Source organism: Peromyscus eremicus, chromosome 1 (assembly GCF_949786415.1).
Source record: "Peromyscus eremicus chromosome 1, PerEre_H2_v1, whole genome shotgun sequence".
Classification (NCBI taxonomy): domain Eukaryota; kingdom Metazoa; phylum Chordata; class Mammalia; order Rodentia; family Cricetidae; genus Peromyscus; species Peromyscus eremicus.
Window position 1 is genome coordinate 170,932,514 of NC_081416.1, and position 17,930 is coordinate 170,950,443.

At 47.5% G+C, this 17,930-nt stretch overlaps 1 protein-coding gene across 2 annotated transcripts; it reads left to right on the top strand.

The window, feature by feature from the left end:
- Positions 1-2,328: 2,328 nt before the first annotated feature.
- Positions 2,329-15,220, top strand: LOC131925599 (carcinoembryonic antigen-related cell adhesion molecule 3-like). 2 transcript variants are annotated; one of them, XM_059280983.1, is made up of 7 exons: positions 2,338-2,401; positions 3,480-3,839; positions 5,861-6,220; positions 9,574-9,933; positions 10,921-11,265; positions 13,585-13,932; positions 14,937-15,220. In XM_059280983.1, the coding sequence occupies exons 1-7, from the start codon at positions 2,338-2,340 to the stop codon at positions 15,218-15,220; spliced, it is 2,121 nt and encodes a 706-aa protein (XP_059136966.1). The 2 variants fall into 2 exon arrangements, with proteins under 2 accessions (XP_059136975.1, XP_059136966.1); XM_059280992.1 differs by lacking the exons at positions 9,574-9,933; positions 13,585-13,932 and having other exon boundaries at positions 2,329-2,401.
- Positions 15,221-17,930: the final 2,710 nt, after the last annotated feature.

Genomic DNA, 17,930 nt, shown 5'->3' on the forward strand with positions numbered 1-17,930 from the left:
ACCACTCCCTGGGATTAAAGGCTCGCTTTCTGAGATTAAAGGCATGAGTCACCATGCTTAGCTCTTTCTAATGTGGCCTTGAACTCACAGAGATCCAGAGGGATTTCTGTCTCTGGAATGCTAGGATTAAAGGTATGAGTGCCACCATTTTTTAGCCTCTGTATCTAGTGGCTGTCTGTTCTCTGACCCCAGATAAATTTATTAGGGTAAACAATATTTTGGGGAACACAATACCACCACAGTTCTTGGTCTTATCAGGGCTCTTGGTCCGGTCAGAGCTGGCAGATTCTGCCTTTCAGGAAGTCTCTCTTGGTCCAATGAGAGATGGCAGATTCTATGTCTCAGAAAGCCACTCTTGGTCTAATCAGGGCTGGCAGATTCTCTGTCTCCTGAGTTTACTCTTGGTCCAATGACGGCTCTTTGTCCAATGAGAGCTCTCTCACTCCCTGGGCTGGATGGGAGCTCTCTGGGCCTGATAAGAGCTCTTTGGGCCAGATAGGAGCTCTCTGGGTCAGAGGAGAGCTCTCTGGGCCAGATGGGAGCTCTCTGGGTCAGAGGAGAGCTCTCTGGGCCAGATGGGAGCTCTGGGCCAGATGGGAGCTGGGGGCTGGTCTCCAAGTCTCAGGAAGTGGCAGGGGTCTCGGGCAGATGGGTGTGGCAGCAGGGTGTGTAGATTGCAGGGTCTGCTGAAGGGTCTTGGAGAAGGGGAACCTTCCTGCGGGAGCCCTGCCCGCTGGCCAGCAACTGGGGCTGATTGGGAGGGTCTTCCCCAGATTCCCAGGACAAATCTTGATCCCTGTCTGTATCCAGTCTACACTAGGTGGAATTAGCAGTTCTGGAGAGCACAGTGAACAGGATGGATACAGGCCCTGCATCCCACCTGTGCAGTTGACATGTTGATCATGACTGCTGTAGCCCTAGACATGAGATTGCAATTCTCCCAGTGATCTCCAGGGGGCAATATCAGGATACACTCTCAACAATCAGAAAATTATTTCCCTGAGTCATGACCTTGCCTTGCTAACTGGTTTCCCTTCTGTGTGTACTAACCCTGAGCTCCCGGCCAAGACCTTGCTCTGTTCTTTTCTGTCTGAGAAAACCCCTCTGCCTGGGCAACATAGGGTCTCCTCACTTATGACATCTCTCATAGGGGAAGACAAGGTTACTGCAGGGAAATCACCTAGGCAAAGGGCAATAGTTACCTAGGAAGATCAGAGATGACCTACACACAGCTCAGAGAATACCAGATGCTGGAAGATTGCTGTACTGGCTGTTTTGGTTGTCAACATGAAACAATCTATGGTCATCAGAGAAGAAGGAGCCTCAGTTGAAGGAATGCCTACATGATATCCAGCTATAAGGCATTTTCTTAATTAGTGATCAATAGGAAAGGGCCCAGACTGTGGTGGGTGGTACCTTCTCTGGTCTGGTTGTCCTAGGTTCTGTAAGAAAGAAAGCCCAGCAAGCCAGGGGAAACAAGCCAGTAAGTAGCACCCCTCCATGGTCTCTGCACCGGCTCCTGCCTCTAGGATCCTGCCCTGTTTGGGTTCCTGTCCTGACTCCTTTCAGTGATGAACAGCAATGTGGAAGTGTAAGCCAAATAAATCCATTCCACCACCCCTAACTTGCTTTTTGGCCTTGGTGTTTGTTGTTCTACTGCTCACAGTAATAGAAACCCTGCATAGGAATTCTGCATAGGAAGAGGGAGTCCATAGTCCTTTCCAGGACACACAGGTCACATCTTTCCCCCAACACTGAGGACATGAAACTCCTCACACAACTGTTCCTGGGCCTCTAACCTGGATAAGAATTTTGACGGTGACACTAGTAATAAAGAATTGATACTCATCTCTACTGACCACTCAGCTGGTCCCTTTCCAGCCTTCACAAACATCTCTGTCACCTTCTGCCAGGAGTAAATCCCACCTTCCCAGAACACTGAGGACACAGGGCAGACTGGGTGCTCAGCTGGGTCTGGGTGTCACAAGGATACACAGGCAGGATGGAGGCTCCTTCTCATATACCGACAGACCCAAGGTCAGGACAGAGCAGATGTCACCCTGGGATGAGCTGTTGTGCTCTGAGGGCATGGGGATGCTTATCAGCCTTGTTGCTCAAGGTGTCGCTTGGAGGAGAAATGTAAAGGGACAAAAGTTGAGAGGGATGGACGAAGCACTGAGAGTGGAAGGGACAGAGCGGTGTCCCCACCACCCAGAGCCTATTGAACTCTGGGAAGTGTTCCAGGCCGGAAGGCTGCGCATTTCAGAAGGAGGAAGGACAGCAGAGCCTGGGGACATTGTTGGAGCTGGAGCACTTCTCTGTACTGTGACGAGAGAGATGGATGTGTACTCTGTGATTCCCTGTAAGGGCCATACCCCCTGGCAGGGGCTCCTGCTCACAGGTAAAAGTACCCATTTTCTTTATGTTGGGGTGGAGGGGAACTCAGAAGCAAGCTGGAGTCTCCTAAAGGAGACAGGTACCTGAGAGGAGACTCGAGGTTTCTGTTTGCAGTCACGGGGCAGAAGGTACAGTGAGGGGCAGAGGCTCAGCAGCCTGAAGCTCTCAGTGGACAGGAGGTGATGAGGGGAAGTGAAAAGCCCCAACCTCTCCCTATTCAAAGTGAGTCCCATTGGCTGCCATGTTCTGAAGCCTGATGTACCCAGTCATGGCAGGGTGACTCCAAATAGAAATCAACAGGGGTGGGCCAGGGGGACGGCTCAGTGTGTGGAGACTTGACAACCTGCATTCAGTCCTCAGCTCCCACAGGGTAGATGGAGAGAACAGACTCCTGCAGGATCTTCTCTGGCCTCAACTCAGGTGCTGTGCCTTGCACCCGCACATGCACACACTGAGACAGGCACCTGCACAGACAGACACATATAGTATAGAAGCAAATGTAAAAAATTTAAAAATCACACTTGAGTATAATAATTGTCATTTGCTCCAAAACTGGGAACTATGTAGATAAGCCCATGGAGACACACTTCTCCTTCCTTCCTTCCTTCCTTCCTTCCTTCCTTCCTTCCTTCCTTCCTTCCTTCCTTCCTCTCTCCACTGGTGCCTGAATGTATTCCAGAAACTGAACCTTCCAACAAGGTCACACTAATTCCTTTCCTCACAAAGCCCTTGATTCAAGTGGACCTGATGTCAGAGCACCAAGAAGATGAAGTTAGAGGTTGACTAGAAGCAGAGAGGGAATAGAGAAAAAAAATTCAGTGTGAGAATCCCCTGGAAGAGGAAGTCAGAGGGGCATTGCTCCTCAGACCAAATACACTACGTGAAGGGGGTATGAGAACATTGCGGGGGAGTCATCAGAACCTGAGTACAGAATTCCATAGAGAGGAAATAATAGACCCCGAGGGAATGGAGGTCATGTTGCTCACCTCCATCAAGGAGGGTGGGCATATCCCTGCCCACACACCTAAATGAGTAGTGTCACATTTACTCATTATTAGTGGCTTTTCTCTGCTCTCTTCTAGCCTCCCTTTTAACCTGCTGTCACCTGTCCACCACTGCCCAAGTCACCATTGAATCAGTGCCACCCCAAGTGGTTGAAGGAGAAAACGTCCTCCTCCGTGTTCATAATCTACCAGAGAATCTTCTAGCCTTTATCTGGCACAAAGGGGCAAGGAATATGAGCCTTAGAATTGCACTGTATTCACTGGCCAAGGATGTAAGTGTGAAAGGTCCCGTACACAGTGGTAGAGAGACAGTGTACAGCAACGGATCCCTGCAGATCCACAATGTCACCCAGAAGGACACAGGATTCTATACCTTACGAACCATTAATAGACACATAGGAATTGTATCAATAACAACCAAGTACCTTCACGTGTACAGTAAGTGATTCTTTGTGAACTCTGGGTGCTGGGTGGGGTTCTTTCCACTGGACACACAGAGAAATGTCAAATCCAGTCTGTGCCTACTTCCCCTCTGCATGTGTCCCCATGTTGGGGTTTGAGCATTTAGTGCAGTACACGCATGATGAATAACTGCAGTAGGTCAGAATTCTTCATTTGATCTCACCTTGCACACAGGTGGATGCATGGTGGGTAACTCAGCCAAAGCTATCAGCCTCTGTCTAGACTCTTGGATTTCTCACAGGAATGTGTTCCTGAGAAAGACCCTGAGTGATGACTGTAGTGAGAACGGGTCTGTCCCCTTCCCCAGGCATCACTCAGCTGGTCACTTTGAAGCCTCACAGACATGTGTCACCTTCCTGCGAAGAGGATATTCCATCTTTTCAGAGCATTGAGAACACAGGGCAGACTGGGTATCCAGATGGATTTTTGTGTTCCACAGGGAGTGCAGAGGCTCCCTCTTTTGTGCTGACAGACCCAGGGCCAGGACACAGCAAAGGGAAACCCCAGGGTGAGCTGCTGTTCTCTCAGAGAAAAGGGATACTCATCAGCTATTTTGATCACCATGCAGTCTGGAGGACTGAGACATAAAGAAAAGAAGATAGGGGGTTGGGCATTTAGCTCAGTGATACAGCGCTTGCTGAGCAAGCGCAAGGCCCTGGGTTCGATTCTCAGCTCAAAAAAAAGAAAAAAAGAGAGAAGAAGCTAGGGATATAGGGTCACACTAAGAGTAAGGGGATAGAGCAGTGTTTTGAATGGAGAACCCCCACAGCCCATGGAAATCTGGGAGGTGCTTCTTCCTGGGCAAAGGCTCAGTTCAGATGAGGGAAGGGTAGCAGAGTTCGATAGCGGACATGCCACAGAAGGAGGACAGATCAGGCCACAGAGACTAGGGATGGTTCCCTTTTATCCCTCTGCAAAGGGTCACTGACTCTCAGGGGCTCCTGACCACAGTTGAGGTGATCATGAGTTGACGGTGTGGGAGGAGAGGATTGACCTACTGTCTGGAGACTAAGGGGACTCGGACCTGAGAGGAGTCTTGGGTTTGTAGGAGAGAAGACACAGGGTAAGCCAGAGACTCAGCAGGAGGAAAATTATTTTTGTTCTTGGTGAGTCTGATAAAGTAAGGGGGTAGGTGATAATTCTTACCCAAACTTAATCAGCATGTCCACAGTAATCTGAAGACTTATGTTCTCAGCTTTGCGTCCCAGAGGAAAAAATCAAGCTGGGGTTGATTAGTGACATGTGTCAGTAGATACAAGATTTTGCTTCATTATCTGACAAGCTGAGACTAATGAACACAAGTCCTCTGACCTCAACCTAGGTACTGTGTCCTGCACTCACCCACACACCCTGACACATGCCCTTGTACACAAACTCACAGACAAATATAAATGAGTGTAAAAAATCAAAGCAAATGGAAACATTCACCTCTGCATTCCAAACCCATGAATTTCTTAAGTAAATCCATGGGCATACAGGGTCCTGCAACAATACTCATTCATTCACTCTCCATAGTTACCTGAGTTTTCTTAGGCATCATTTCTTTAAAAAAATTACAAGATGAATGCATGTTCTCACAATTCCCTAGTCCTAGTGGACTGGAAGTAAAGAAAGCTAGAAGGTGAAGTCAGGTGTTGACTGGAACAACAAGAAGAAAAACCATAAACAACAGAAAGTCAGAGAGTCAGGGGTCAGGTTTGCAGGGAAAGAAGTCAGGGAGACTTCCCCAACACCAATCTACAATGAATGTGAGCAGGGGTCTGAGGGCAGTGAGCCAGGGCCGTGTTAACACCCAGTAGAGAGTGCCACACAGAGGAAACGACAAGTGTAGGGACACTGAGGACATCTGGCTTGTGTATTCACTTCTACTCAGTAGGACAGGGAGACACTCACCCACACACCTAGTCTGAGCAAAGGACACACCTCCTCAGGACACAGGACTCTATCTTAGCCAAAATCAAAGGTCCAACTATTGATCAATCTTTCTTCCCTTCCAGCCTCCCTTGTGAACTGTGGGCACCATCTCACCTCTGCCCAGCCTACTATTGAGTCAGTGCCACCCAGTGTTGCAGAAGGGTCAAGCGTTCTTCTACTTGTTCATAATCTCCCACAGAATCTTCTAGCCTTTTTCTGGTACAAAGGGATGGTTGTGTTCAACAACCTTGAAATTTCGAGACATGTAATATTTACAAATTCAAGCATGCTGGGTCCTGCACACAGTGGTAGAGAGACACTGTACGACAATGGATCCCTGCTGCTCCAGAACGTCACCTCGAAAGACACCGGATTGTACACTCTACGAACTGTGACCACAGATCTGGAAGCTGAAGTACTGCACGTGCAAGTCCAGGTGGACAGTAAGTGATTCTCGGTGATCATTCAGTGCTGGGTGGGGCTTAGTCACACAGGACTGTCCTGAATGATTGTGCATACCTCCCCTCCATACTGTGTCCCTTTGTTGTGTTTTGAGCACTTAGTGCAGAACAGTGTGGAGACACACTGTCATAAATCAGACTATGTCATCTGCTCCTACCCTCAGGAAAGGATGGTGTGTGTGTGTGTGTGTGTGTGTGTGTGTGTGTGTGTGTGTGTGTGTGTGTGTGTGATGAGAAATGGTAACACAGTTCAAGGAGCATAAGACTTGGGCATGTCTTTTGGGATTCTCATTATGAAAATGGTTCAGAGAAAGATCCTGTTGATATTGGGCAGATCTTGGTATCCTCACAGCGATTCGAGCACCAGGAAGGCCTGGCTTCAGACCTCTGTCTCAGGCTTGACTACAAGTGACCTTGGGGAGTATTTAGCCAGGTTTACACACTTACTTTCTATGAAGCTGACAGGGAACAGGCCAACTGAGACTCAGCATGGAGAGCAGAGCTGAACAGATGCCCAGGTCATCAGCCACCTGTACTCATGGGCTTATGAGACCTCACAGGAGGGTCAAGGCCCCCAAAGTGAAGAAGAGTGGACACAGGTCTGCTGTGGGATGTTCTGTATGGCAAATGTGTTGCTAATTAGTCAATAAATAAAACACTGATTGGCCATTGGCTAGGCAGGAAGTATAGGCGGGACAAGGAGGAGAATAAAGCTGGGAAGTGGAAGGCTGAGTCAGAGAGATACTGCCAGCCGCCATAATGACAAACAGCATGTGAAGATGCCAGTAAGCCACGAGCCATGTGGCAAGGTATAGATTTATAGAAATGGATTAATTTAAGCTGTAAGAAAAGTTAGCAAGAAGCCTGCCATGGCCATACAGTTTGTAAGCAATATAAGTCTCTGTGTTTACTTGGTCAGGTCTGAGCAGCTGTGGGACTGGCAGGTGAGAGAGATTTGTCCTGACTGTGGGCCAGGCAGGAAAACTCAAGCTACATAGGTCCACCTAGCAAGTGCTTGTTCTTGGGGGTCCAGCTCAGGGAATTCCTTCTTGGAGGGGAATGGTAACAAATTCTACTGATTTAGACAGCTCCCACTCATGAGCTGTAGTTGCCCTAGTGATCACCAGGGCCAGACACAATCCACAGTCAGATACTGGAGAGGTGGTGAGTTACTTTTTAGGTTTCCATACCTGTGCCAACAGACCTGGAGGTCCCTCCCACAAGACCACTCTGACCTACTGGCTCCTTTCTGTGTCTGAGAACACTACTATGCTAGGGACCATGTTCAGCCTCCCTGCTTCTAGTATTTTGCTTGGGGGAAAAAGGAATGGCCACAGGGGAATTACTAAGCAAAGGACAGAGGCTATGAACAGAACTGAACTACATCTCAGCCAACAAGGGAGGCTGGAATTCAGGTTTCTCTCTGAAACCCTTTACTGCAGGGGGAATACATACCTTTCCAGGATGTAGGTGACCTTTTCCACACACAGGACATGGATCTCTTGATACTACTACCCTTGGACATCTGTCCTGGATCAGCAAATCCTGAGTGGAGACAGTAGTGATAAGGATGAGTGAGTGTCTTTACCCTGGCATCATTCAGGTGGTCCCTTTCCAGCTCTCACAGACATCTCTGTCACCTTCTGGCTGAGCCAATCCCACATTCCCAGAGCATTGAGGACATGAGGATGACTGGAGGCTCAGCAGAGTTTCTGCTTCACCAAGAACGCACAGAGAGGACAGGGTCATCTTCTTTAGTGCTGACAGAGCCAAGACCTAGTCACGGTAGAGGTCAGCCCTGGGGTTAACTGTTGAATATTGGGGCACAGGGATGCTTAACAGCCTGTTGCTCACTGTATGGTCTTGAGGACTAAAATATAGAGACAGAGGGGGGAAGATAAATACCAGACAATGCTAAGGGGAAGAGACAGCAGTGCCTTGGACAAGGACCCACCACAGTCCACGTAACTCTGAGAGAGGTTTCTGAATTGAGGCACGCTTGTCTCAGAGGGAGGCAGGATGGTGGAGCTGACTCCAGGAGAGCATAGCTGACTCAAGGACAGTGGAATGTAGTGGCAGTGCTGGATCCATTTGAGATCCCCCCCTGTTCTTGGGATCAAGATCCCTACCTTGCCCAAGGGGCACTATGGACAAGGGCTAGTCACATAAGTAAAGCGAGAATTCCCTAACAGTGTGGGGAAGTGGGAGCTCAGGTCTTGGCTGGAGTCTCAAAGGAGGACAAGAGTCTGAATGGAGAATCAAGGTGTCTTCTTCCCCCCCCCCCAATGGAGATGACACAGAGATGCACAGAGGTTCAGCGGCAGGAAGTTCTCAGTGAACAGGAAATGGTAAGGGGTAGGGATGAAAGCCAGATTGTTCTCTGTTCAATGGTAATCATGTTGGCTGCTGTATTTTGAAGACTGATATTCCCAACTATGACAGAGTGACACAGAAAAGAATCTGTTCAGTGAGGTGTTTCAATGAGTGAAGACAAATTGTGCCAGGCCCAGAGACTTGAGTTTAATCCTCAGCCCCCATGTGTTGGAAGGAGAGAACCCTCTTCTTCTTCTTCAAAACTGTCCTTTGCCTCACATATAAGTACTGTGGCAGGCACCTGGCCATATTGAAATCTATGTAGGAATGCACATGTTTTCACACATACATGTATTCATGCACACAGACAGAGTATCACACACACATGAAATGGAAATAGATGCAAAATGCTAAATCAAACTGGGGTATCCATTAGCCACAAAGCTGAGAGTATCATAAATAAAACCTTGCGTATGCTGGACCTTGGAACACTGGTTGCTCATTCTCATCATTAATTCATTCATTTATTATCCATGGGTGTCAGAACCTTTTCTATGTAGCATGCCTTCCAAAAAATGAGATTAGCTCTAGTCTTTACAAAACCCTATTCCAAGTGGACTTGAAGACAATCCAGTAAAGAAAGTTTGAGAGGAAGTTAAGTGGTGATTGGAACCACAAGAGGGACAGAACAGCAACAAAGAGAATCAGAAAGTGAAGATGCATGGTGTGTAGAAGGGGTCAGGGAGGCATCACTCCAACACCAGTCTACACTGGATGTAAGCAGGGATCTGAGTGCAGTGAGCTGGGGCCATGTTGACACCTGAGTGGAGAGTGCCATACAGAGAAAATGACATGCAGGGACACTGAGAACATGGAAATCCTGTGCTGACCTCCACCCAGTAGAGCAGGGAGATGCTCACACACTTAGGCTGAGCAATGGACACACCTGCAGAGGACACAGTGCCCAAACTTAGCTGAATATAAATGTCCCCATATTCATTGATCTTTGTCTTCCCTTCTAGCCTTCTCTTTGACCTATGGGTGCCCTCCCACATCTGCCCAGCCCACTATTGAATCAGTGCCGCCCAGAGTTGCAGAAGAAGCAAGTGTTCTTCTAATGGTTCACAATCTCCCAGAGAATCTTCTAGCCTTTTTATGGTACAGAGGTGTGACTGTATTAAAGAACCATGAGATTGCCCGACATATAATAGCCAAGAATTCAAGTATGCTGGGCCCTGCACACAGTGGTCGAGAGACTGTGTACAGCAATGGATCCCTGCTGCTCCAGAATGCCACCTGGAAAGACACTGGATTGTATACTCTAAGGACTCTAAGTACAGATCTGAAAAAAGGATTAGTGTATGTGCAACTCCTGGTGGACAGTAAGTGATTCTCAGTAGCATGAATTCTAATTGGTCTTAATAATAAAAACTCACAGTCAGATATAGGGGTAAATGCTGAAAGATCAGAGAGACAAAGGAGCAAGCCACAGCTACTTCTTACCTCGCCAATTCCTCAGGCTGAAAGGGGGTGAGTTCCTGTCCCCTCCTGCCTTATATTCCTCTCTCAGCCCAGCCATATCACTTCCTGTCTCCACCTCCCTACTGCTAGGATTAAAGGCATGTGCCTCCCAAGTACTGAGATCAAAGGCATGAGATCCCAAGTACTAGGATTAAAGGCATGAGACTCCACCACCTGGCTCTGTTTCTCTATTAGACTGGATCAATCTCATGTAGCCCAGGGTGGTCTTGAACTCCTGATCTTTCTGTCTCTTCCTCCCAAATGTTGGGATTAAAGGTGTGTGCCACCACTGCCTGGGTTCTATGGTTAACTAGTGGGTAGCTGTGGCCTCTGATCTCCAGGCAAGCTTTATTTGTTAGACCACAAACACAATATCACAATTCTCTATGGCTGTTCTGGGTCAGATGGGGTTTAGTCACACAAAACTGTCATGCCTCAGTCCCCTCTGCACTGTGTCCCTATCTTGGGGTTTGAGCACTTAGTGCAGGACACACATGTGGAGACCAATGACCATAGATCAGACTGCATCATCTGACTCCCCCTGTATCAAGGAGGAACTTGATGAAAATTAATTCAGAGTAAGATGTCAGAGTCAGCCCAGTTTCCTGAGGCTCGTCTCATGCATTCGAGGAAGACACCAGAGGAGAGAATTCCATTTAGAAAGTTCCACATATAGGGGCCCTGAGGGAATGGAGGTCATGTTGCTGACCTCCACAAAGTGGGATAGATGCACTCATGCCTGCATCTCTAGGCTGAGTGATGAATCCATCAGCTCAGGATGGAAGTCACCATCTTTCCACCAAGCAAAGTTGATCCCATGGAATGGCTTTTTCTCTTTTTCCCTCCAGCCTCTCTTTCTACATGCTGTAACCCTCTCATGATTGAACCAGTGCCATGGAATGCTGCCGAAGGGGAAAGTGTTCTTTTCCTTGTTCATAATCTGCCAGAAGATGTGAGAACCTTTTCCTGGTACAAAGGAGTGTCTAGCTTCCAGATGTTTAAAATGGCAGAATACAACAGAGCAATGAATTCCATCACCCCAGGTCCTGCCCACAGCAGAAGAGCAATGGTGTGCACCAATGGATCCCTGCTGCTTCAGGATGTCACTGAGGAAGACGCAGGATTCTACACACTACAAACTTTAAATAGAAATTTGAAAACTGAAACAACACATGTACAGCTCCATGTGAACCGTAAGTGATTCTCTTCGGCCTCCAGCTGCTGGGTGTGGCTTATCCTACTTCATACACTGGACTGTCAGGACTGACCTGTGCCTGATTTCTCTCCCACTGCACTGTATCCCCCCACTGGGGTTTAGGCCCTTACTGCAGGATGCACAAAGGGTAGAAAAACTGTAATGTATCAGAACCCTCACCTGTCTTTACCTGCAGAGTGGAATACCTGTGCTGGATAAACTCAGCCTTAGAATTTTAGCTACAACCCAGACATTTGGAGCTAGTTCTAGGCTGGCTGAGGAAACCATGGGATCTTCACAGAGAGCACCAGAAAGCTCTGTCTGAAATCTCTGTCCTTGGCTAGATGCCAGATGACCCTGGGGAGCTTGCTGTCAGTATTTGAATTTTACTACCTGTTAGAGTTGACAGGGGACAAGGCTTTAGTGGCATGTGGAACCAGCCAGTGTGCTTCTATGAGAGCCATGGTGAGGTTCTCATCTGGACATCTTCAGAGACTCGGCAGGGAACGTATAGCTGGTCAGGTGCCCAGGTCACTAACTAATTGTCCTGATGGACACATGAGACAAACTGAAAGGTTAAGATCCCCACATGGAGGGACAGAAGACACAAGCCCTCCTTGTGAGTGATTGTCTTCTGGTGTCCAGCTCTGGAATTTTCTCCTGCAGGCAAGTAGTAACAGAGGTGCTGATTTGGACAGCTCCCACAAATGAGGTGCAGTTCCTCTAGTAATCATTAGGTGGCTATAGAAGAACACAGAATCTACATGTAGAAAAGTATTTCTAGGAGCCATGAGCTTAACATGTAGCCTGGCTTCCACCCCTGTCCCTACAGACCTAGAGGTCACTGACAGCATTTTCAAACCTACTGGCTGCTTTCTGTATTTCTAAGCATACTTTCTACCAGAGGACCCTGTGTTTACCACCCCATCCTTCTGGCACCTACAGTGGGCAAGTCACCTAGAGAGAGAACAGCTGCACCCCAGAAAGGACATTGAGAGACTATTGGCATAGATTAGCCATCTCAGGAAGATGGAGGATCACTCTCAAATGGTCCCTAGTATGATGGAGCAACCATCCTCTCTCTAGGACTCAAGTCACCTCTTGCTTCTCCCCCATATGAAACTCCTCACACAGGTGACATTTCTGTCACCTTCCTGTGGGGAGTACAGCCCACCTTCTCAGGGCATTAAAAATACAGGGCAGACTAGGTGCTCAGCTTGGATTCTGTGTCATAGAGGACACATTGGGAGAACAGAGAAGAGGCCAGACCTGGGGTGAGCTGTTGTCATTGGGACACTAGGAGTGTCCAAATGTGTAAGGGTCAGAGTAGGTCCTTGGACATCATCCCTGGCAAGAGTCAGCATTACTCTATGAAGGACTCCTGCCTGGGAGTAGGCTGAGCTCAGAAGGAGAAAGACAGCAGAGCATGGAGACAGTGCTGGAGCAAAAAGCTATTCTCCACAGAGGGAAGTCAGGCACGCAGGTGCCACCGTGGAGACCCATTGTGCAATTCCCTGCAAAGGATGCACCGCCGGGAAGTGGCTTCTGCTCACAGTTGAGGAGAACAATGCTTGATAGTGTGGGGGAGGGAGAGGAGCTCAGAAATAGCTAGAATCTCCTCAGGTGGAAAGATAGGAAAGGCTTCATCGAGTTGTCCTCTGACCTCCAACTAGGTGCCCTGACCTGCATTCACCCACACCCACACACCAACTCTTTACAATGCGTAACTTAATGTGAGCAGGAGTTGTAATGTGTCAGTAGCTCCACACATGAGAATCTCATTATCTCCTGGACATGCAAGGCCCTGGGGCATTCATTCATTCATCACTGACCTGTGTCTTAGCCTGTCCAGGCACTGGACCTTCTAGAAAGACCAAACTAGTTTTTCCTAGCAAGGCCCCAGCTCTAGTGGACTGGAAGACAGACTAGGAAGCATCTCTAAGGGAAGTTATGGGTGGGCTGCATCCAGACAGGGAAGAGATGAAAGAGGTCAGAATGTGAAGACTGAGGGTCTTACAGCCAGAAGTGAGAGAAGGCACGCCCATCACACACATATTCTGGTGTGAGCAGGCCTGTGAGGACAGTGAGCAGGGAGACACCTGGGGAGAGAGTTCTACACAGAGGAAGTGACACAGTCAGGGGTACCAGGGTCCTGAAGGTCTTTTTCTTACCCACTCTGAGTGGGACAGACACTCCCATCCACCTCACTGAATGATGGACCTAAGCTTCTCACTACTCAGGGCCTCATCTTTTCTCCAAAGACAAAGCTCTCAATATTGATGAATTTATCTCTTTTCCTTTCTAGCCTCCCTTGTAGCCTGCAGGAACCCTATCACCACAGCCAAGCTCACTATTGAATCAGTCTCACCTAATGTTGTTGAAGGGGAAAACATTCTTCTACTTGTTCATAATATCCCAGAGAACCTTCGCGCCTTTTCCTGGTACAAAGGGGTGGCCATTGTCAATAGCCATGCGATTGCATGGTACTCAGTACCCACTAATAGAAGTTTGCTGGGGCCTGCACACAGTGGTAGAGAGACTGTGTACCCCAACGGATCCCTGCTGCTCCACAATGCCACCCAGAAGGACACTGGATTCTACACCCTACGAACCTTAAATATACAGCTTGAAACTCAAGAAACACGCAGGCACATCCACATATACAGTAAGTGATTCTTTGTGAGCTCTGGGTACTGGTGGGGTTAAAAGTCCTTTGCACACACAGGACTGTCTAGTGTGGACTATGCCTGCCTCCCCTTTACATTGCATCCCCACATTGGGGCTGAAACATTTAGTGCAGGACACGTGTTATGTGGAGACAACCTGAAGTAGATCAGCATCCCTTACCCAACTCCACCTGCAGAGGAGGACGTGTGCTGGGTTACTCGGCCCCATGATGTCAGTTAGCCTCAGCCCAGACTCTTTGTGTGTCACCATGCACATGGCCCTGAGCAAGACCCTGTGGGAGACAGAAGGGCCTGGTTAAGGTAACCATGGGTTTCTCACAGAGAGGTGGGCATCGGGAAGCCCTGGCTTCAGACTTCTGTTCTAGAGTCAACTTCAGTTGACCCTAGAGAGCATCTCCTCAAGGCTAGAATTTGACTTCCTGTCAGAGCTGAGAGGGACCAAGGCTTTACTGACTGTCCAAGTCCTGTAGAGTGTGGAACCAGCTGTGCACTGCTGTGACATCTGCAGTTCATAGGTCACCTGTCCATCTCCTTCTCCTGAGTCTCAGTGGACAGGTGCTAGTCAACTCTTCTGATGGGCTTAGGAGACTTCACAGGAAGATCGGGGTTCCCAAGGGGAGAGACAGAGGAGACAGTTCTCCAGGCAGCTCCTTGTCCTCAATCTAGGGAATTCTTTTCTGTAGGCAAAGAGTAACAGGTGCTACTGATATGAGCAGCTTATCATCCCAAAGTCAGGCCATTGGTCATATCTAACATTAACTCATGAACATGATTGCTATGATAGGGAAACTGAGGCATAGCAAACTCAGTGTCTGAGTGAGTGTCTCATAGGCTCTGGTGGGGCAGATCCAAAGCTGTGAATATAGTCACAGTTCTAACTCGTCTACCCTGGAGGCTTTATTAAGTGTGAACCATGGGGGGGGGCTGGTTGAGCTCTCTGAAGGACTACTGTCATTTGTTCCACTCCTCTGTTTCTTTGCAGAGCCTGTGTCAGAGCCCTTCCTGGGAGTCTCTGACACCACAGTCCCAGTCCAGAGCTCTGTGCTCTTCACTTGCCTCTCAACTGACACTGGAATCTCCATCCGCTGGATCTTCAATAACCAGAGTCTGCAGCTCACAGAGAGGATGTCTCTGTCCCCGACGAAGTGCAGACTCAGCATAGATCCTGTCAGGAGGGAGGATGCTGGAGAGTATAAGTGTGAGGTCTCCAACCCAGTCAGTTCAATGACCAGTCTCCCAGTCAGGCTGGCCATAATGAATGAATGACCTGTCTTCTAATCCTACAGCAGGGTGAGGGCATTTCTTTATTGATGGTGTACAAAATGGAGAAAAGTTATGTGGTAAAAATTGTCAATTACGCTGGGCAATGGTGGCACATGCCTTTAATCCCAGCACTTGGGAGGCAGAGGCAGGCGGATCTTTGTGAGTTCGAGGCCAGCCTGGGCTACCAAGTGAGCTCCAGGAAAGGCGCAAAGCTACACAGAGAAACCCTGTCTCGAAAAACATAAATAAATAAATAAATAAAAATAAAAAATAAAAAATAATTGTCAATTACTACTTAGGTACAGCCAGCATGGTGACTCATGCTTCCAATCATGGGATACACATGTGTACAAGGACAGGCAATGATTTAAAGTGAGATTTTTGTCTCCAAAGGAAAATAAACACATCAATAGACTAAGTGCAATTGCAAAAGGTTAATAGGTTGCGGATCAAATACATAGCCAACAGAAGCTATGGGAAATAATTTCAAAAGCCCTCCAAACATCTATGTGCTCTGAGTCCCCTGTTAAAGGTGCAGCATTTGCATTGAGGTAAACATCCTCTCATATGCTCCAATAGTTTCACCTAACTCCAATGCTGCCTGCACACCAGTCATCCATGTGAAGTGAGGAAGAGTGACAGGAGAAGGGACTACCCATGTTTCCATGAGGACATAACTGGTTTCTAAATAGTTTTGACTCACAGTTGCTTTGATGCACAGAAGTCAAATCCATTGTGTAAGGGACAATTGGCATGTTTCTATCCTGAGTGTGGCATTCACAGGGCAGCCTTGCACACAATTCTTTTTCCTGTTAATGTATTTTTTGAGATGTCTTATTTTAGCCATTTTGAAGCATACAGCACATTCATATTGTCATCTGGTCATCACCATTGTCCATTTGAAAAGCATTTCTAAGCCCATCCTGCTCCCTCCAGCCCTGTATAACCCCATCTACTTCTGTCTCTGTGCATATGACAAAACAGGACATCAAATGATTTATAGTCACAGTTAGTTTACAGAAATACAGCTCAGGTAGGTGGGGTTGCTCACCATTTCCAGAAACTTTTGCAGAATCTTTAGCATTTTCTCCAAATAAGTCCATGTCATCTGCAGACATATTTTTACAGCTAATTAATTGGCCACCTTTTATTTATCTGTGTTGCCTAATTGTTCTGTCTGGGACTCCTAAGGGAATACCAAACAGAAGTGGCCACAGCAGCATTTTTGTGTTGATTCTGATCTTGGAGGGAAAGCTCAGTGTCCCCACCGAGTAAGAGTTGGCTGTGTGTTTTTACTTGCACTCTACTGCTCTGATGTATCTTCTACCCCTTGTTTGGCTGTTTTCATCATTAAAAACTGTCCACTTTTGTTAGATGTCTTTTTTGACTCAATCTTATGAGTTACACATGAAGTCAGCTTTGTGTCTCTTCATGCTTCTCTATCTGTAGGTTCTGGGCTTCTGGGAATTGTTTTGCTTCATTTAGCTTACCCAATGGTTGGCACATAACTATTGAATACTCATGGAATTATTAGTGTTCTGAGGAGTGGACAGTAAGGTCTCAAATTTCACTTCTAGTGCTAATAATGTTAATCTTTGAAAAACAAAGTTAACCTAATTAAAGGTAGTTAGTACTTTTAATCACTTTGAAGAACAAGATTTTGATTCATTGATTTTCTCTACAGTTGTTATCGGTTTGTATCATTATTCTAACCTGTGGGAAGTGAGGCAGAGACCAAGGAGGAATGGTATTTCCTGGCTTGCTCTCCATGGTTTGCTCTTGCCTGTTCAGGCTAGAATCACCAGCCTAGGAATGGTACTACCCACAGTGGACTGGACACTCACATATCAATCAACAACCAAGTTAATGCTCCATAGATTACCCACAGACCAAGCTGATGGAGGCAATTCCTTGAATATCTCTAGGTGTCTCTAACTTGTATCACATGACACAAACTAACCTACACATATGTCAAACACATCTGGCCCTTCAGGCTAGTTTCAGCAAGGTGTTGCACCTAGTTTCTAAAGGTCAGAAAATCAGTATCCACCTGAACCTCAAGACAGCTGTCTACATGGTCCATATTTATGAGAGAAGGGGTGTTAGAACTCAAGAGTAAAAAGGTGGTTCTGTTTCAAAGCCTGCTCTGACCCTTCATATTCCTAGATTCGTGCTTTGTCCTTAGGGAACCAGTGGCTTTTGTCAGCCATCATGAAACATCTGAGCAGAATGGTTCATGTTCTGATCCAGCTGGGCCACACTGAGCTGAAGGCAGGCCTGCTCTTAGTCTCATGGGTGAGATTTCTGTTTGCACATCAAGTCCTGAGGACAGGCTGTGGGTGCTTCTCATGGAAGCAACATGGGAAATCTCATCACAATCTGTCTACAGGACAACCTTAGACAACAAGCATTGGAGGGCATTCGCCCAGGCTGAGCAGTGGAGGTCAATGACTAAAAGGATACAGCACTTTGGGCTACATGGCTGTTCTAAGTCTGTCTACCATCAAGCTCTGTTACTCAGCTCACACCTGAAGAAGTCTGTGTTTCTTGATACAGCACATAAGGCCCCACCATCTCTGAGCCCTCAGATCTACCTGCATCTGCCTGTGATTCATCTTCTCATTTATTTTCTTTAGACTCTAGTTGGCAAGGAGACAAGAAGACAACACCAGTAGAAAGAGACCCTTGTAATTGTCAAAGGTCCCACATAGGG